The sequence below is a fragment of the Struthio camelus genome, chromosome 12 (genome assembly GCF_040807025.1).
Source record: "Struthio camelus isolate bStrCam1 chromosome 12, bStrCam1.hap1, whole genome shotgun sequence".
Classification (NCBI taxonomy): Eukaryota; Metazoa; Chordata; class Aves; order Struthioniformes; family Struthionidae; genus Struthio; species Struthio camelus.
In genome coordinates this window covers 13150341-13172133 of record NC_090953.1, presented here as the reverse complement: position 1 = coordinate 13172133, position 21793 = coordinate 13150341, and the positions used below count along the sequence as shown (strand labels likewise).

The window sequence follows — 21793 nt, the reverse complement described above, 5'->3', positions numbered from 1 at the left end:
GCTCTCATCTATGTGTATAGCAAAATCTAAACTTCTTTTTAATGAGTATAGCAGTTAAATGTTTTTAAACCAAACCACTGCAAAAAATTTTGTTAGAAATGTACTAATTGTGTTTATAGCATGAAGATAGAATTTACAAGTAAACAAAAAATGAGTTATGAAAGGAATTCTGGTTTACTATTTACTCACACATTCTTTTAGAGTTAGCGTTTTCTGTTTCAACTGCTTTAATTTTCTGGATGAGCTCCTGGAAAACATCCAGTCTATGCAACAGGTTAGCGGGATGATTTTCTCATATCTTCTAGGGTCATTTTATGAGGTATTATTTTGCATCTTGCATAGCTACAGAAACGTGGATTACACTATATGAAGTAATGTTACATGATATGTGGGCTGTCCGTTAATTAATCTTGTGAAATATGTAGCACATCATCAGCTTCTGGTGTGTCATTTTAAAGAATATGTGTATGTTAAAAGTAGCACTTAATTTGTTCAGAACTTCCTAATAGTGCCCACCTGGGTTCTCAAACCACGAGGAAAATACATCGTCACAAGCAAAAGGTTTAACAGAACTTCTGCTCTGTGCTGCTATGCAGAGCTACCAATTAGGGTCATGCACACACTTTCCCACAGCCGCTTGAGCCTTTTCAAACATTTAGACTCTCAAGGACACCTAGACAAACAGATTCCTATATGGCCTCCAAAACACTTGTCATCCCGTCAGAAATTCCTTTCAATAAACAAGCCAAGAAATAATTCTGATAATCTAGTTAATCACTGTCCCCCATGATGACAAACAAAAAGCTGAACTCCCATATTAACTGAGATCCAGAAGTTCAATGATGTTTCAGCTCATGCAAGGTTTTGTCCTAAACCTTGAACCAAGCCCAGAAATAAAGGACACTGAGAACAAAGCATATAACAGCATTATGTGTCTAGAGGGATTTGCTGCTTTTCCAAAACATTGATGCTTTCAGCTGATTTTGAATCACAGTCCCAGGGGATTTTATAGCAGTATCTTGGAGATTATGGATGGCATGGGTTGCAGTGGCAGGGCTCAATATCAGGGGAGGACAATTATGGGTCGATTAATTATATCGGGGAGCAAGAGAAGAAATGGCGTATCCTTTGGAGTTAGGTATCAGCTTGGGAGCAATGATCCTAAACACTTAACATACATGCAACCCCCACACACCTTTAAATCAAAGGTCAAGTACATACCTCTCATAAAAGACATGCTCATAGCTGGCCATACCTTAGTGCATCTCCCTGTGATTATCGATATCATATACATAAATATTTCAGTTCATCTTGTACAGTAGCTGAATTACTAAAGTTTACCTGATTTTCAGAGAAATACCTGTTTGTCCTGCTGTTCATTTCTCATGAAGAGACGTAACTGAAATTTTCAGTGGTAATCATCTTGGTGTTCAAAAGCAGCGATGTGAAGTAGTGGTCTCCCTTCTTCCTGGCCTTTACCAAGCTGGTGGTCTTTGTTTTACATGAACCTTCCTCCCTCTCTTTCTGTAGGATGCTTCTCCGAATTCACGTTAGAGACATTTAAGTTGTTTAGAACTGTGGCGAACAAATCTTACCGCATAGAAGTGCTGTGACAGAATTTTTTCAATTCAATTATATGAACTTTTGCAGTAATCATATTTTTAGATGTGTAAATTTACTCCAACCCATGTGAGCAAAAATATGTCCATCTTACATATTTCTTAATACAGAAAGCCTTGATTATGCCAATGAAAACAAGTAGTGTGGGAAAGTTTTGATGTGTGTATTTTTTTTTAAAAGTACATTACAAGCACAAACAGTAATTACATCCAGACAAAAGTTGAGAACAATTAATTGGTTTAAATCTAAAATTAGGTGACTTTCAAAATGAAACAAACTATCCCCTATTTTTCCCCGATGTTGTTTGGTCAGATAAGCTGTAAGAACTAGATATGAAACTCACTAAGGATGGCTTTTAGAGGGCAAATTTAACTAAAGATTTTTGTTTTGTTTTTACAAATGCTTTGATTTTTCATCTGTCAGCTGAGTTTATAACGATGGTGAAGGAAATCCAATTGCACGTTAGCGTATAACTCCACTTGGTGAGACTGTGCAAAGTGTTGGGGTAATGCTTCTGTAATACTGTAAGTGAAAGGAGGTCTATTTTGGCTCAGACATTAGGGGCCTATGTGCTTCTGGGGAAATTCCAGCATTTTATCTCGGTTGTATCCTAGCTGACCTCAAAGCTCTTATAATTTATACAGATTCAAAACATCTCTCCCCTATTTCTTCTTGTATGGAATAGTTTTAGTATAGGATGTGTCATTTTAAACAAAACAATCCCCTTAATTTACCAAAACAAGGCAAATTTTGATAGCTCCCCACCAAAAATCAGGAGAAAGTTCAGACAATAATTGGATTTGTCCTCCCTAAGGTCTGAAGGAAACAGATGTTCTTACTCCTCTAAAGCACCTGGTTTCTTAAGTATCAGTGACAAAGAAAGCATGAGGAAACTGGAGAAATGCCCAAATTCAGACACCCTTTCTCAGTGCTATTTTTAGAAAAGCTCTGTACCACATTCATAGCTGCATAAAACTAGATAATTTTTTAAATCACTCCTTACCTAATAAGAGTGAGACTATGACATTATATCTCCATTTACTAAAGACAAGGGATATAACATTAATATAGCTGTTCACAGATGTCCTAAATAAAAGATAATTAAACTGTGAGAAAACCTATGACTTCTCTCTTGTCCTCTGGGAAGGTGAAGCACGACCTATTTTTTCTACAATTAGTGTCAAATAAAAATACCACTAGACTATAGCAGAATGGAAAATTAAAAAAAAAAAGAAAGTCCCAGTCTAATACAATATCTATGTACCTACATACATATATTTAAGTCTGGAAAATCTAAAGTTTAAAATTGCAATTATTTCCTCAATTTAAATACAAAAATCTTAACCCAGCCTTAATGCAAGCAAAAGAAATACATATCCTTGTTCTTATGTCAGTTGTAACCCTGTCAAATTTAATGGGAACTTGGCCAGGCTAACCACTGCAATACAGGTTTTCCCAATCTTACATTTGTCCTAGATGACCTTCTAAATCACACCTGTAATTTTAGGAGCAAAGTGAAACAAATTTCATAGTTTAGCATGCAATTAGAACTGCTGAGTGAATTTTCAGGCTAAGACATTGAACAAAACAGATACAACTTTTTATTAAAATTAGTACATTCCAAGTGGGTGGAAATCAGTAACTAGGAGCCTCTTGTAGCTCTCATTTATGCAGAACTCCCTACTGACACAAACAAAGACAGCTGAATCAGGCCCTACATTCCTTCAGACATTGTGTCAGCAAGGGATTGGGTGTCTCTGCCTCTGTTTTCCATCACAGTGCTCCTCTAGCTATGAGATGTTTCAGTTGATAGGGCGTTTCCCCATGATGCAGTTGAAATAATAAAATAGGTAATAGAGACCAGGGATTAGACTCTGAACCCAGCACATTCCATTTACAAGGCCCTTCCTAGGAGGAATTACACTATGATAGCATTGCATATGGCTCTCATATAGAATCAAATAGTAATTTAGGTTGGAAGGGACCCCTGGAGGTCATCTCTTCCAGTTCCCTGCTCAGAGCAGGACTTAAACAAGGTTGCTCAAGCCCTGTCCACCTGAGTACATCCAAGGATGGAGGCTCCACAACCTCTCTGGGCAACCTATTCCACTGTTTGACCACCTGCGTTGTGAAGAACTTTTCCTAATACTTAACAGGCAGTTCCTTTGTTGCAACTTGTGTCTGGTGCCTCTTATCCTATCGTCGTTCACCACCAAGAAAAGTCAGGCTCTGTCTTATCCATACCCCAAAGACAGCAGTAAAATCCTCCTTAACCTTCACTTTTACAATGAGCCCCCACTGCCCAGAATGCAATCTCCAACCCCTCGCCATTGTGGTGGCCCGCCATCACACTCGGGCTGTTTTATCGATGCTTTTGTTTGTATTGGGGTGCCCAGAACAGGACACTGGACGGCACAAGCAGTCTCACAAGCGCCAATAGGCAGGAAGAATCGCACACCTTGACCCACTGCTGGTAGAGCCCTGCATGTGGTTGGCCTTCCTCTTTGCAAGGGCACGCTGTGACTCACGTAGCATAGTGATTAGTCCCCAGATAGTGAATAGCTCAGTACAGCTCTGATCTACACTTTCCCTTATTCAGTAACTTTCCAAAGGCTGACCTCATTTCCTCAGGTTTTCTAGATACCAGTAAACTAAGTGAGACAATCTCCTCTGGAGACTGTGACTTCTTACTGGGTATAAAATCTTTGGGGGATTTTCTTTCCTGTCTGTTGAAAGAACAAAAAGTTATTTACTGAGAATCACCAGGAGGTGTTTTATCAGGCCTGTAAACATCATCAGCCACTCTACCTTGCTTCAAAAAGCACATCAGATGCAAGGTCTCTTACACACCACACTGGATAAAATATATTCTATTTATTTAATAGAATCTTTAAAATACTGTATCCAGCATGTCCAGTACTGTTACTTAGGTGCGTTCAGCCTAAAGTCAATATGAAACTCCCCATTGACTTTGAGATGGTTTTGTTTCATTAGCCCCTTCTCATTTATGTATTGGCTCAGTTTGTGATAAGATCATCGCATCCTAAACAAGCAGCTGTAACACAAATAATACAAATAATCCGGTTGCCTTGCTTTATAAGAAAATATAGGAAATAATAGTTGCAGTTAAGTCAAAAACATATTCATTTTACAAGTAACTGAATGAAGTTAAGCTGTTTGAGTAAGAGAAGTTGCAACAGATTCCAAATAATTAGTCTTACAATGGGAACATGAAGGGACAAGAGGAAAATTTTGTTTTCTAAATCCTCTTTTCTTCCATGCAAGGAAGACTGAGATATAGGGATATAATTTACAATTCATTATGTAGAAAACTTGAAATGTGAGTAACTTTTACCAAGTTCTACTATAAATTATTCCATTTACAATTTAAATGAGGAAAGAAATTCAAAGATACAAAAATTCCCCCCTTTTCCTTTTTTTTTTTTTTTTTTTTTTTAAACACCGTCTTTAAAGCATCCTTAATGGTTTGCAAATTATTGACATTAGGTCTAGCCAAATCTGGTATTACTGTGATGAATGGGGTAGAGTTCAGGAGAGGTTGGTTTTCTTTTCTTTTCTTTATTTAAAGTGACACATTTTGACACCTTACAAATTTTAAATAAAAACACTGAAAACAGTTTTTAGCTTTGTGAACTCCTTTCCATACCAAAAAAAATACCACATAACTTCAGACAAATAAGAACAGAGGTCAAGCAGGCACACAGTCAGCAGAGAAAATGTCATCTGACACCCGTAGGGAGAGCCAAGGAAAAATATTCATGGACAAGAGATGCTTGGGAAAAAAAAAAAATCTGTATCTATCCATCTATAGATAGATGAATATATAGCAAAGCTGACTTTTCCTCACTCATGTTCCTCAATAAAAGGAAGGAGGTTTAATTTTATGGTTGAAAAGTGGGTGAGGTAAATAATGAGATTCATGCTGCCTTTTCAAGAAAAGGGCATCTAAGAGACTCCAGTCTGGACACTTTATATGATAAACTACTGGGAAAACAACAGAATTTCCCTGCATTGCAATGATGTGGAGAAACTTCCTCTGACACTTCAAGCTCCGTCCAAAGCCTGAAATCTTCCCCCGCCCCCATTTATTTCAGTGGACTTCAGCGCATGCCCTGACTCTATTCCATACAATTAAGCTAAGCTATGGCAGTGGAGTTTCTGAAAACAGCATTACATAGATTCTGATACATTATGGAGAACTGGAAATAATTCCTTCCGTAGAATTGGCTAAGTCTTTCTTCATTTTCAAAATATACAGTCCTCTCCATTCTTTGACCCATACATGAGGATCTTTACCTACCTGGCTGAGTTTTTGCCACAAAAGCAAAATGGCAACGAACGAGTACGTGAAGCCCTGCTGACTACGTATGCACAGTCCTGTATAGTGAAAAGACAAAGAGAACTCTAGGCAGTGTTGTCTAAAACACAAAACTAATGCTTTTTGCATTTACTCCAACTCATGAAAAATAAGTCTTGAGAATTCATGTATGTATCATGCTTTAATACACATGTTCAACAGTGACAAATTTAGAGCTATATGTGTTATAAAAAACATTGTACCACTGTGTCAGTCCAAAGGATCCCCGATATGTGTATGTGCTGAAAATGATCATTTTGCATGGCATCCTGGAAAAGGACACTTTTCTATAGCATCTCAGAACTGAAGTCTTATTAGACATTTTAGCTTTGTGTACTGTTTTTTGTTTTGTTTTTTTTCCCCAATGGTATCATAAGGGTAAGCTGATTTAAGCAGTTCTGGTAGCAGCTCTTCCTGCTTTGGTTAGTTTGTTTCACAAGGTCTCTTTCTCCCTCCCCCAGCCAAAAATCTGTATAATAATACTATTTGCTAGTGAAAAAAATATAAAAATCAATATATTTTTAAGAAAACATTACAATTTATGGTACTGGGCAAACCCCTTAGTAAGGGAAAAGTTCTCCCCATACATAACCAAGTCACAACCTGGAGAAGAGAGCTCTTCTAACATGTTTGGAACTAATTTCTGCATTCTGTTGATCTGTGATACAAAGACCAGGAGGCAGAAAGAGGATCTAAGGAAGTTCTTCCATTTATGCAGAAGGCAGGCAAGATCTAGCCCAGGAAGATGCTGGGAAGATTAACACACTGCAGTGTGTTAATCTGCAAATCCCAGCTACAAAACTGAGTCTGCATTGTTCAACGCTACTCCTGAGCTATCAGCAAATAGCCTTTCTTTCAAGAAAATGCTGGCTGACAGTTGCCAGGTGTGTAAGTTCCTGTTCTTTGGATGATCAGCAAAATGTGTTCCACAGTTGCCAGCATTTTTGCAAGAAAGCAGTCAGCAGACAGTGTGGTGATTTAATTTATGGGGTTTTTCGTGTTACAGAAGCTCTGAGCAAGCCTAAACGAGACTCTGGCCTTACTGCACTATACCGACAGCACAAGAAGAAAGCTCCAGACTATTAGCCATTTGGCTTTCAACATCAGATCTAGGCAAACTGGAGCAGTGCTGGAAAGACACTTACAGCTGAAAGCAAAGTAGAAATGTATGCAGTAAGGAGTCCAACTGGGTCATCTCTAGGATGATTCCAGGAATCAAATCTTGTATCATAACTAGATTTTACAGTTTTTGGACATGAACACTTGCACGGGCATTTTTAAGACTTGCTTCCCTTGTCCACAGTTTGATTCTTCTGAAACTACAAACAGGATGAGAATTACCATGGTTGTTTTTTTTTTCCCCTTAGTACTATAACATTTTAGCAAAAATTTCATATCAGCTATAGCACTACTTCTGGTAGTAACAGAGAGCTTCCTAACAGAGATGAAGTGCTGGCATTTAGCAATATTTTTAAAGGACCATTTACATGCAGCAGTCCATGGGAAGGGCTTGACCTAGTCAGAGATTCCTTCTTCCTCTTTCACTATTGCTAACATGAGGTGAAGGAATGGCAGTAGGTTGTTCCTCACATTTGTTTTTTTCTGTCTAAATTTAAGATCAACTTAAGATATATGCCAAAGGTAGGAAGTGTGCTAACCTGAAAGGGATAAGCTGTAAGAATCTGCTAGAAACTCTTTCACTAAATCCAGGTCTGCACAGCTAAGTAAAAGGAACCTGCCTTAATTCACATACACCAAACAGTTGTTCTGAGCCTAGATAAGACCCTCCTGAACTACTACAGAGATAAAACAAGCAGGGCTCCAGGGCCCATGAGCTATTGGGATCTATTCAGTCATTTCCTCTGATACTTCTACTGGGCACAGTGTTTCAGTAAATCTTCTCTGCTTTGGAGTCCTCAGTTAAGGGAGTTTGAATACCATACTCAACAAGTTCCTCCTTCTCCTAAGCACAGAAATCCAAAAGTCATACTTTTATGCACACATTAAGCTGCAGATCTCAAATAACCATTTGCTTTTGGGAGCGGAGCACTGGAGCATATGTGTGCCTGAAATTGCAAGGTTATGGGACTCCTACATGGACCAGATGCAGAGAACTAACGAACTGAACTCGCAGAGAAGAGTAAGAGCAACACCACCAAATGAGGCAGAGAAACTTGTCAACAATGCAAAGCTGGGAGCAGCCCCCCTGCAGGATTGCCAGGGGCTAGAAGGGATGCCCTGGGTGGCTAGGGATCCCTCCCTACCCGGGCCTGCACAATCCTGTAGGCAAGGCCTGTTAGCTCATTTAAGAAAAGAAACATCTGCACCACCTGCCTGCTTGTGTGCTTTTCCCAGCTGTATGGATCATTTTATTTCCCATTACATATCTTACCTGCTTCCTACATGTGTATTTGTGAATGATTTATATTCTGTTTGACTCTTGACACTGCTGTACAAGAAAAGAGTAGAACAAGTTAAACTCCTTGGCTGATGTATTGGTCACAGCTTCCCACAGGGACTGCCCAGACATCCAAAAATGATAAACAGACTCAAAGACTACTGGCTCAGATTGTGTTTATTAGAACTATCTGTTAATGACCTAAAGGGAACAATCTTGAGAAACATAGGAAACAGTTTCTCCAGCTATTGGTTATTATAACATGCACAGCCGACACAGGCAAAGAATCTCTTGTAAGAGCAGTACAGGAAGACAGAAGTTCTATTTTATGAAGAATTTTACTTTTCACGTTTGGTTTCCTTCCAGTTTGGAAGGAAACAGGGATATTTAAGTTTTCCACAAAAGAAAAATCATAGGGAAAAAAAGTGGGTTTGGATCCACTAAACTGTTTCATTTCAATTTTGACTTTTTAAAGTTGCGAAAGTTTACAGATGAAGAATCATTTTAAAACAAAAGGTTCCACTCAAGTAGTACTAAAGTGTTTTGATGACTGGACTGTTTCCAAGTTTCTTCCATAACTAAATATGAAGAGAAATACAATTTTGCAAAGCATTGAGAACTGTATTTTCAAACAGAAAATTATTGTCAAAATGTTCTTTGACTCGCTACCCCTCTTATTCCCTCCCCTTTTCTCCCAAACAATAGTCCAAGGCATTCTAAAATAAAACAAAAAAGTTAAGAATGGGTAGTTTGAAAAGAGCAGCTAGCTTTTGAAAACTGAACCATCCATATACGTATTTCTTAACGTACAATCTCCAAGCAAAGAAAGAAGAAAGAGACAAGCATCTTGTGAGCTACCCTGTCCTTTCCTAGGATAATGTATTAATGAGTCATTTCAAAAGCATTTAAAACACGGACTCCAGGATGCAAAGAAGAATTTAGCCAAGAACTTATCCATTAACTACTGCTTTATTAAGCCTGTGCTACACATCTATATAGCTTAGATAGCATCAGTGACTCAGAAAAGGAGGCAGTGGACTACTGGAAAACTAGAGGTTTCCACATTCTGATCCCACAGGTTCTCATATATTTGCCAGCTAGTGGAAGCCACATCCTACACAGAATGACCCAACTGGCAAGCTTAAAGGATGATCCCAGCTATTTAGCAGTCTCCAGGTGTCTCTCACAACCTGCACAGGCCCAAACAGCATTAGACACGCACCAATACTGGCATGTCTCACAGTATAAATGTAGCGCGCTGCATATGGAACTAGGTTTTGCTGATGTTTCTAAAGCCTCGGCTGCACTTTGAGTCACAGTGCCGTTGACACTAACACTGCCACACTGGAACAGATTTGAGAGCACAGAGAATAAACGTTTAGTACATAGCTCTAAGGCTTTTCTACAGATGTTGATTTGTGTGTGCATCTTTCTACAAACGTGGCTGCAGTTTGGCCTACACCTAATAATCAGCCTATGAAGAACAGTGACATTGGCAAGAATCCTGGTCACTGTGAACTATTTTCAGTCTATAGAAAGAAAAGATGAGAAGGAAGGGGAAGTTACTAGCCAACTTTTGTTTCTTACAGAACCTTGATACGCCATCCTTAAATCGATAGTGAAGTGTTATATAAAAGCACATATGGCACAAGACCACTAGAGGGGAGTAAAGTAACTCAAAACGAGTATTTCCTCTCTGCTCTTGTTTTGCTGCACAAATTGCTTTTGCACATGTTAATTAACAGCTATAGTAAAACCAGAGTATTAAAGAATTGCATTTGCTTAACATTCTAAAGCAAAGTTGATTAGATAATTACAGTATTTCTGTACCATTGTCCCTTCTCACTAGGCTGCGGGCTGACAGGGAACATTCATCATCTGGATGAAGCCAGAACACCAGGGATGGCACTCAGCCAGAACGTTTGGCAATAGAAATGAATTTCTTTACTTGTATTCAAATTTACAAAGAAGCATCATTACATGATGGAAGCAAACTCATTTTACGAAATGTTAAAAAGGGACCAGACTTAGAGAATGACTTGCTTGGTAGGTGAGCATGTACAGGAAGCAGGGCAACAAGAACTTTGCTTCTCACATAGGTCACTGCCCCAGATCTACGCAACAGGGAAGTATTTGCCCAAGCAACAAGAACAGAGACAGAAGCACGGTTAATTTGGAAGCGTGAGGTACTCTGCATCAGAACGCTGGGAAAAAAATCTCACTACAGCTGCAAGTAATGTGCTCCTGTAACACTGCCAGGTTACCATCGTCTCCATTGTAACCCATCTACACTGTGGGAGACAAGACCGTGCAGTGAATCTGCACAAAAGAGTGAACATTTAAAATAAATTTCAATGGGAAATCTTACCAACTCTCACAGAACAAAGGGAAACATGAGAACAGAGTTCCAACAGCAAAAGAATGGCTTTGACAGCAAGTTTTAAGGATGAACAACTGAAATATATTTATGTGACTGTGTATCTCGATACTTGTGGCAAGTATACCCAGCTTGAGATCTCATGAGAAAAGGGACACTACACGGTAGCAAGTAGATCTTCAAATGTTAATGGAAAGTACCAACTCAAAAGTATAATAAGAGATAGTCCAGCAGAGAGGGGGTAACAAGGTATGAAATTCGAATGGTGTTAAGGAAAGCCAAAAGAACAAAAGCCAGAGAGTTCTCTGCAGCCGCATATCCACAGATTGCACTCAGTGAACTTGGATTTAATAGTAGCAATTTTGAAAGACTTTCACAATTATAGGTGGGGTGCTTTGCAAAAAATAAATAACTAAATAAAGTAGTAATTCTACAGGACCACCAGTTGAACCAGTCGGAAAACTATCAAGTACGGTAGAGTCAAGACTGGTAGGGTCTAACTTTCTTTCCATTTACTATTTGCTATCCTCTGGACTCTTTCCACATCTGCATGTAACAACAGACATATACATCTTAAAATTTGACTTATGCAAAGAGACTGAAAGTAGTAGCATTATTTAGGTGAAAGAAAAGTGAGGAGAAACACAGCAGTTATTGAGTATGTAACATGCTGACAGGCAAAAGAAAACAAAATCTCTCTTGCATGTCATTGGTACATTGGATAAGTAGTAATGGACTTAAATTGCAGCAAAAGGGTTCAAGTAAGACATGAAGGCAATGGGGTGACAGCCTTCCAGCCCTGAGATTTACAAGATACTGGAACATATTTGTCTGGGCAATTGTAGCATTTCCATTATCAGAGATGTTTCAGAACACATTGGACAAGCAGCTGTTAGGACCAACATCAGTATAGCCAATTCTGCCTTGTGTCAAGTGGAAGGACTGGATAACCTTTTTAGAAAATTAAAAGGTAGAGGAGACCTACCTATAACATGTAAATTATAACCTTAGGAAGAGGAGAAGGCAGCCAGCTCACTAGAGTGCTTGCACACTGCTGCTGAAGCTAGACTTGAGTCAGATCTAATGCTCAAACTATACATGAGCAAGGCTAAAACAAGAGGTTGAGAGAACGGTCACTGAGAAATCAGGAGTCAGATAATACCAAAAAGGATATCTGTGTCATTCTGGAGAAGAAATTCAGAATGCTGAATCCATTCCCTACCACACACCCTCCAGGGAAGAGGGAACTAAAGGATTTTTTTTTTTTTGGGGGGGGGGGGGAATAATCTTAAAAATGAAAAAAAAAAATCCTAACATGTGATGAAGTTCAAGCAAAGAAGACACTCCATGCAAAGCCAAAGGGAAAGAGAGACCAAGATTAAAATTAGCAAAAAAATGAAGAGGCTAAGTGTAAAGTCAAAAAAAAAAAAAAAAAGGGGGCCAGTGTAAAGACAAAGGAAAAGAAAAAAAAAAGCATAAACAAAACTCACAAAGGGAAGGACCAGACTAGAACAGAAGACAAAAAGAGTAAAAGCACAGTAAAGTCATCAAACATAAAGAAAAGGTAGTGCAATAGCTAAAGCATTAGCCAAGGATTTAAAAGGCCTGGGTTTAATTCCCTGTTTAGGCTTCCTAACTTCCTGAACAAGTTACTTAACCTCTCTGGGCCTCAGTTCCTACTCATATAACCAGTCCTGTGCACTTTCCCTCCTCACAAAGATCTCAAGCATTAACACATGTTAAGATGGTGAGGCTCTCTAACATTATGTTAACAAAAAACAGTTACTTTGAATCCTTTTGCTTAGTTTTCTTCCATCTTCTGCACAACAGAAGACTAAGCTCAGTTTGTTGACAGTAATGATAATACGCAGAAAGGAAAGGGCCCTCAGAATAGGAGGACAACGTTTGCGAAAAGAAGAACTGTCAACATTCTTCGTTCTGAAGCCTGAAACCTTGTCTCCTACCACAGCAAGTTGTAGTTTGGAAAACAACATCTGCCTACCAAAAAATAAGGTGGGTGCTTACATTGTTTATGCTAGATCTATTCTGAAGTTCCTCCATTAAAAGCTACAGGTGTTGCTCTAACATGAAAATGATACGGGCGTCTTGGAAACAGCTACCATCGTATTGGTATTTTAGTGTGAAACAGTGACGCATTCTCAGAAAGAGGTTGCTCTAAGCAGGAGCGTGCGCACATCCTGCATCTGCAAGATGAATCAGCTGAAGCAGAGAACAGAAGTCTCTGCTAGAAGAAAAAAGTACCATTGCACTCTGCTACTGGGGGGGCTGAGGGGGTAGGTAGTTAAACAAAGCTTAAGCTAAATAGCACTAAACTGCAATATCACTAGAATAGAGCTAGGTAACTGGCTACTATAGCACATATGCAATATTAAAACAAGCCACCATCTGACTCAAAAAGACATAAACAGTAGGTGATGAGTTCTTGAATAAAACAGGTAACTTCTTTCAGCAATATAACCCAGAGGGTGAAAACATATGGTAAACTTCTTTTAAGATATTCATTTAGTGGCTATGTTACGATCTTGGCTCAGCTGCACTAGTCCAGCCACATACATTGCAACACTATGTCCCCCGTTCCTACTGGTGTCAGCTTCGGGAGCTGCCACCCCCTGTGCTAGCCTGCTGTTGCTTCATTCTTTCCTACTGGCGTTACAAGAACGAGGGCTGAGGAACGCTTCTGACTAGGAGCTGTTGATCCTTGGGCTAAATATTTCCTTGTCCTTCAAAACTTTACTCACCAGGGAATGCCTGCTGCTGCTTGGGTCTGGATCTCCTCTTCAGGCCTCTGCCGTTGATTCTCTTTCAGGAGAGAACAATCCCCTCAGCAGCTCCGGAGCTCTCTGGAGCTGTCAGTGCAACAACATACAGAATAAGAATTAGGTGAGCAAGGATTCAACCAACTCTTTCCCTACATATGTCTTCTCACATGCATTACAGTTTTGGTCACCGATACTGTCCAATACCGTGTTATAATATATGCTAAAACAGCAACTGAATCTCATCTAATACCTAGATTTAAATGTTCCCACTTTTACTAGTTGTGATTAGGAAGGTTTTTTCCTCTGTCTCTTTTGCCTATCTGCATAATATATTCTTCCTGTCACATGAGAGAGAGGAAAGCCATAGAAACAGGAACGTTTTCTCAAGTCAGGTTTTGGAGCCTGCTGAAGAGACTTGCCCTTGCTACCTTACCGTCGCCACCATCTGCTGCGGCCTTCACTTTCTCCAGCGCGCCCCGGAACGAGCAAGATCCGTTTTCTTCAGCGAGGACCTCAGTTTTTAAATCAAGCGTCTGAAAATTGGCAGCTGTCCAAAAATTTTTATCATAATTAGGATCACTATTTTATCCTGCACTGAAGTCACTGAGATTTTAAGCATAGAAAATTTTTTTGTAAGCTAGAAACTACCATAAGTTACACATACAAAAAGGATTGAACAAGATAGCAGATAAAAATACAACACGCACCAGTTCTGAAAGGATTTTGAAAGCTGTTTGCATATATGCACTAAGCTTGGCATTTTGGGGATCAACTACAAATAGGATATTAAGCCCATCTCAGGTGAATGATAACGTGGAAAAAAAAATCACGATTGTAAACGTTTTTTGGAAGGGTGAAGTATGCTGCATCGGAACACTGCGCCAGATCTCACCACAGCTGCACGCAGGATGGGTCCTTGACTGCTCTGGCCGCATGCTCAGTCATACCCTACAGAACAGTTGCATATTTACTTCCATAGACACGGGCTTTGTCCATCTCGGGAAGGTTTCTCGACTAAGCCAAGGAATAAATTAATCTGATACATTGGTTTAAAAAACTTGTACTTATACTTGAATAAACATGCTTCTTTTTAAGCTTATGCAGTTTGGGAAAACATTTAAGCTAACCAAAAAAGCCACTCGTATATTGAAAAAAGAGCATCCATGTGGGGTTTAGAATGGGATAACTAGTAAAAACTTTCCCCTACAGACAAGGCCACAGTTATTTCCTTAGCTAAGAGCTCGGAATTTGGCCCTTGAACTTAACCACTGTCCATGTTTGTTTAGGCACAAGAGGTCTCTTGTGGCCTGATCTTGCTCCCGCTGAAGATGACAAACTCCACCTTCACTAAAGAGGAAGTGGGATTGGATTTATGGATAACATTAAGGGCCACCAAGAAATGCAGATTTCTCTCATTAGCTCTCCTGACAAAGTTTCAAGTCACAAATCAGTCTTGCGTACCAGATGTAAAGCATTCTGCTTTGCCAATTGGCCTGAAAGATAAAACAGGCAAGGCATTTTTGTAAAGGAAGTTAAATATGTTTTTCTGTTGAATTTTTTACTATTTTCCTTGTAAAAACTGAAGCAAGATCTCAGATTAAACTGTGCTGTTCAAATCTGAAAGCCCAAAATGAGCATCCTCATAGTAGTTAAGGATTGTGTTACACACGAAAGGCACATACATACTCTTTGAGAGAACACTGGGGGTGGCTTTGGGGCAGGGAAGGGTTGCTCCTAGCAGTACAGAATAGGGGGAGGCAAAATCTTTTTGTTTACATATTCTGTGCATGTGAATTGTTGGGCCACAAAAGTGAAGGAGCCAATAAAGCAAGCAGCAGAACTCCTGTCTTCATTAAAGTATCCCTAGAAATGAAAGCAATTCCAAAAGCAAGAGAGAAAACACCACCTCCACTGGATACAGGCAAAAGTCTGAACTGTGCATTTCACAGCTCCCTACAAAACATGAATAGGCCTTTAAATGGAAGCTTTGTAAGCATCAAGAGAAACATGACTGCATCTTTAGTCAAAAGTGATAATTTGTGCTATTTAAGGAACAGCTGTGAAACATGGTTACTCTAAGTTAAACCTTCTTCCTCCCAATACGAGCTATTTTTTGCTGTACCCAAGGGAAGACATACTTGAAATCTGATTATAATAATTTAATAAAAATATGAAAGTATTTATGCTTTTATTACAAGTATACACAGAGGTTTAAAGGGAGTCTTTCAAAATGGAAAACTCAACTGAAAATTATTTCAAACAAACCCTAAAACATCTCCTGTACTGAGCTCTGGAGTTTTCATAACCATTTTAAAGGATTACCACAAGTTACAGTAGCTTTTATATAAACATGGTACTGCAAGCTAAGCTTAAAATATAAAAATAGATTCTATTCAATAAACATATAATACACTACAAACTACAAAAGTTAAGACAAAGGTAAACAAAAGTCTGCATTAATATTAATTTTGTAGCATTTCTTCATGTAACAGTCAAATTTTGCAACATTGATCAGGTTTTCTCCACTCCTCAAGCTTTTATTTTAATATATGGTTTTGCCCCTCCTCTCCCAAATTGCTGATATCAGTTCAAGTTAGAAAGTGGGCTATCAAAACCACTATCTTCTGGAAAAGACTGGGGATCCTGCACCATTTTTTTCAAGTATTGGTTGCATTTTTCTACATTTGATTTTGGTGATGCATCAAGTTGTGTGACAGCAGGATCTGATTTGTCAGAGTTCACGAATGAGGTATGCTCTAGGTTCACTTTCAGATGGTCTTTACTGTAAACTTTTGTGCTGCTTTCTGTGCCAAGAGTCTTGCCATTAGTAAGTTCTATCCAAAAAGTACCAACATTTTCATCTGCAGAGGAAAATGACTTCATGTGAGGAAACTCTTCACAGTATACGATCTGGGCTTGGTCATTAGTACCAGCTTTTCGTTCTGGATACAACAGAGACATATTATCACCATCCAGGTGCAGACTCCCATTCACGGAACTCCATTCACTGCAGCTTCCTTCATCCCTTTCTGGAGTTTCCTGAACATCAAAATCCTGAGTTCTTTCAAATGTGGTTTTCCAGTGTCCATACAGCTGGTTACATTTATCTTCTTTCAAGACTGTTCTTTCATTTTGGCTCTCAAACTTGCAATGAGTTGGCCTACGGATGGCCAAGCCATTCATACAGCTGGATGTATGCACAGTTCCTAACTTTACTTGACATGCAGATGGAGGGGTATTCTGATGCACTACATCGCTAGCAGCGCACAACAGTCCTTTGTCTGCATTTACGATAGGGCCATGTTTTTCTCTTCTTCCATTTTCATTTGGATAAAACCCTAACAGAGCATCTCTTGAAGCATCATGTAGGTTTTTAGAATTATTCCCATTCTGGATACTTGAAGCCGCTCTTTCATGAAGCGCAGATTCTGTTTCAGTCTGCATTGCATCAAACTGCTGTCTCAAGTCATGCGGTACACATTTCTGAACAACTTTATCATTGGCTTTTTGGGTAATACTTTCAGCACATGATTTGCTTTCCATATGGTTTGGCCTATTTTGAAGCATGAAATCTCTTTTTGAGCGCTCAACTCCAGTTGGCAGATCAGAATTTAATAGCAGAGCTAGGAGAAAAGGGAAGGAAATGCATTAATTGAAGGAAACATTAACATTGGAAGAAAAATCAGTTTTTATAAAGGACTGTCAGTATTAGCATTATCAAAATAAGTAGCTAATGTCTACATTTCAGTTGGCAAGCTTACAAAAAACTATTACTTCACTACCCATCTGTATTTTCAGTACTACATGCACTAAACCTTTAGGACAAGGAAGAGAACTATATAATCCAACATACCTGAGCGGGTAATTTTGCTTTGGGGTATGTGCCGAACAGGCGTTTCAAGTACTTTAGCCATTGTAGCAAGCTTGCTGGCAGCGTTCATTATTTTCTTTTCAGCTCTGCCGAGAATCACAGAACATTTTAAAAGTTTAGTTTAAGGTTAATTAGTTTTTCTTATGTCATTTCAGCTAACGTCATTAATAATTTTAATAACAGAATGTATACACTTATGACGTCAGCCACCATTTATTAACAGATCCATATTCCAGAGAAAGGCCAAATTTATTGTTCGTTCTTCTCTGTTCCTTTGTTTTTAAACAAAAGCCTACATACCATAAAGGGTTTTGAATGTTCACTCTCAAATGCCCATTCTCCAAAATACTGTCCTTAACTTTTATTTCTATTATACGGAAATAGATAAGGCTTACAGGATTCTTGGAACGTTCTATAAATCATTAGAAAACGGCCAAGTCTATGACACTGCACATCTAGAGGTGTTTCTTAATACAGACTGTTAAATAGGCATTAAAAACCACACACAAGTGATCAAGCACCGTATACACAGAGAAAAGTTTGTTAACAATCCAAAAACAGCCCTGCTTCTTCAATTAAGGCTCAGAAAGGTCAGACTACCTTGGCAAGTCTTCCAGCGAGACCAGGGGAAACCAAAAACAAAAGCAGAATTTGTTTTTAAGTGTTTTATATCTTCTTGACACAAGCAGTGAAGAACAAATACGTTTTTACTACCTCAGCCTTAAAAGATCATCTTCAAAGTAGCTTTCCTTTCAAAAATTAAGAGGTACAAGAGCTGCAAAGTCCCAGTGTTTTTTTGTTTCAACCCTGCATTTTACTTGAAGGAAATATTAGGAAGAGTCAAAGAACACTGGAAAGACAGCGTATCAGACTACTCAGCAGTTCTCAGTCATGAGGCTCACTGAGGACCCCATGCCAGCCTACTGAGATACTTCTAAACAGACCAGCAAGACTTCAGGTTAGACATGGTTTGCTCCAAGATGGGCTGAACCACTACTGGACAAACTCAACGCTAAACTAGAAGTTTATTGCACTTCTTTCAAAAGCCATACTAATTCCCAGATAAATATAATTGAACTTACCCTTCCTGTTTCCCATTATCAGTAAGAAGCTGCTGAAGGCACGTCAAATAGTATTTGCGCATTTTCCGAGCGGTCTCTTGGCGCTCTCTTAAAACCTCCACTTTAATCATTTCAGCTGCTCTCTCCTTACTTTCACGGATGTAACAAAGCATATCACCTATGCAAACACACTTCATTAGTACTGATTCCCTAAAGGGAAAAAGGAACTGGGACTGTCTAGCAGACTTGGAGCAAGGCAGCAAGGGCCCAGATTGACTCGCCAACATTCCTCCCAAATCCCTGAGCCTCGTGTTGCCTATTGGCTAAATGCCGTGGAGGACCCAGAGCCAGCCAGTTAAGTTCTTGCTTAATGTTTCATATTGGCTGTCACTGGCTCCTCAGCGGCGTTTAGCCAAGAGGCAACACTAAGCACAGGGATTTGGGAGGAATGCTGGTAAATCTGGGTCCAGGAATTCTTCAATGGCAGTACAGCTAGCACTCGGGGACCTACTGCTGTCAAATAAGACCCAGCATTGGACTTAGTCCCCTCTCTTCTGCCAAAAGGCTGGTGACTAAAGTCAGAAGGCCCAGAACACGGGAAACAGTATAAGAGAAGTAGGTTTTCAGGCTAAAGGGGTAAGCAGATTGTTTGTTGGAGAAACAAGATCAGTTCACAAAATAAACTTTGCCATTTAAAAATACACAGTATCATACACAGTAAGGATGGTATAACAAGGCTTAAGCCATCACAGTGAGCCTTGTACAAGACAACTCCATTTCTCACATTTACTCTAGTAAGAAAGCAAACATAATTCCCCTACAACTTTTCTGTCAGATTCCTGTGTGATTTGGCTGAAGAAGGAGGAACTAACAAGGTAAATTATTTTGCTCTTCCAGCCTTTTAGCTAGGTCTGTTAATACTTACTCTTAATCTTGCTCACAGCTTTAATGTACTGAACACGCATTTCCTCCAGCCCTTTTACACTGTCACAGGATGTACAAGGTTTTGAGATGGCTCCCTCTGACAGTGACCTGAAAAGCACACATGTTATACAGCACAAGAAAGGCAGCTTATCTTATGAAAAGATCAGCTTGACTGATGTTATAGATATATACACTTAATAATACCTTGGTGGTGTTCTCAGGTCTTGGAGTTTAATCTTCATCTCAGAGTTTTCTGCACTCAGAGCCTCTATAGCCTTCTCATTTTCTATAAAAACAAGTCATGAACCCATAATTCATTGTACTTCTCTAAATTCTAGTAGACTTCAACATAAGTTACCATGTAATAACTGCTCTCTCTGGTGTAAGAATTCAATATTACAAAGCATCAACAGTGTATGTACAGCTGTTAAAGTGACAGGCATTTAGGAATTAATCAGAACTCAATCCAGTGAGGTCTGGATACAAAATCACTTAGAGTAAGTAATCTTAAATCTTCATATGTCATGACTGAGCTGGAGGTGAAACTTCAGTTATATCAGGTGGACATACAGAAAGGCAGGGGGGTGGATGTAACGAGCGTTGCTTTGACAAACGTTGGAAAAGTGTTAGAAAAGAATGATTAGTTTGTGGCTTAGCAGTTTTGGCCTCTTAGGATGGAGAAAGATAACATGTTTGTTTCTCAACAATCACAAGCTAATACAGAGAAAGGTTAGACTTTCGTACTGAACTGTGCTCAATACAACTAAAATCATTTAAATATTATAATGAGTCACCAAGACAATAAGCAAACAATGGAGCTGACAAAAGGCCCCCCGAAGCTTAGGGCTTTGAGCCAATACCGGAGCCTGTTGACCATGAAGTACAGATAGCATACTGACACCAGTGTGCTATTTTCTGAAGTGGAAGTTAAAAGACCTTGAAATTTCATTTACAAGCCATTTAATACCATTTAAGGAAATGATTATTTTTGAAAAGGTAAAAGGTAATTACCATAACTTGAAGAATTGATAGACAAACTTGGATACAATCATAAAATCTACAGCTGATTACCAGATTCCCTATTTTAGGGAAAAAAAGCATCATGAACTGGTGTCCAGTTCCTACCCATCCTTAGACATCTATGCTTGCTGGAGATATCACTAATGCACCCAGTCACAGATATTCTTTTGCAAATGCTGGCCTAAGCAACGGGGGGGGGGGGGGGGGGAGGTGTGACCACCAAAGGGGGATGTGCCTTATTAAAGCAGAGTCTCTGTGATGGAAGAATCAGAGCTTTCATGAATAGAATATAGAAAAATGAAGACCAGAGTCCTGGGAAAGATGCAGATAGGTCTTGCTTTCTTCTCTGTGCTAATGTATGGAAAAGCAAAAAGCAAGGAGTAATCCTGGAATACAGAGTGAATCAATTCAACAGTTTCTAAACTTGGAAACAGTCATTTTTAAACATCTGACAATTGTATCACAATGTTCTCAGTGATAGCAGTAGCCTCTCTTTTCATTAGCAGATCTCTTATTATCCTTCAGTTTTTCACTGGTGCCAAGGAAGTTTACAAGCTATATGGTTTTGGACAAAAGTTCAGAGAAATAATATTTTGCAGATCTGTAATTTACCCACCTGGGCTTGCTCATACAAGCCCACAAACTGGCAAGAATATTTTTCTTACAACGATACAGCTTTTTCCTGCTCTGTGCTAAGCATAAAATTTATTACAGCAGGCAACTGAGAATTTTCATATTTAAAAAAGAAAAAACCCACACACCACAAACCACAGTCTTTGGCACATAGGAGTACTTAGTCACTTGGAAGAACCTACTACTTTGCATCTAATCTCTCTGAGCTGACCATTTGCCACGTATGTTTAGAGTGTCCACGACTACCTTTCACTGAGGCAGGCCCAAACAATTCTATAGAGTTACTGACTCTCAGTAAGCTGTTGAGACCTCTCCTGAAGCAGGATGCTCAGGAAGTCCAATTCCCAACATTCTCTAACAAAAGCCTAAAAATGCCCTGAACACTATTGTGTACAGCTTCAACCGATTAAAACATGCCAGGGAGAATGATGCTCTTATTCAAATCACCAGCGTGTTTTCCTTCAGAGAGAATGTCTTCCCCTCTGTTCTAATGATTAAAACAAAGACCTCTACTGACTTAAGTATAGCCGAATACGGGGCAAGAGAGTTCCTCAGATACCAACTGAAAGGGAACCCTGTGCTACATGGTAAGTTATGTCTCAAATGAGAAAGAAAACAAATGTTCTCGACCATAGGAACTAAGCAGAGCAGGTGTTCTTTCTACAACTGCTCTCAGAAACCAACTTAGGTTAAAAAAAAAAAAAGTTATCTTTGCTACCACTCAGAGACAG

The 21793-nt window shown here is 39.1% G+C and overlaps 1 protein-coding gene across 8 annotated transcripts in view; it reads right to left on the bottom strand.

Annotated features, from left to right (window-relative positions):
* Positions 1-15724: 15724 nt before the first annotated feature.
* Positions 15725-21793, bottom strand: part of CEP152 (centrosomal protein 152) — a 34993-nt gene continuing 28924 nt past the window's right edge. For all 8 annotated transcript variants that reach the window (XM_068958554.1, XM_068958557.1, XM_068958559.1 and 5 more), the window contains 5 exons: positions 19614-19695; positions 19411-19517; positions 18507-18663; positions 17407-17510; positions 15725-17176 (listed from right to left, as the gene is read on the bottom strand). In XM_068958554.1, coding sequence (XP_068814655.1) covers positions 16137-17176; positions 17407-17510; positions 18507-18663; positions 19411-19517; positions 19614-19695 — 1490 coding nt within the window. In that variant the 3' untranslated portion in view covers positions 15725-16136. The remainder of the gene's footprint in view (positions 17177-17406; positions 17511-18506; positions 18664-19410; positions 19518-19613; positions 19696-21793) is intronic.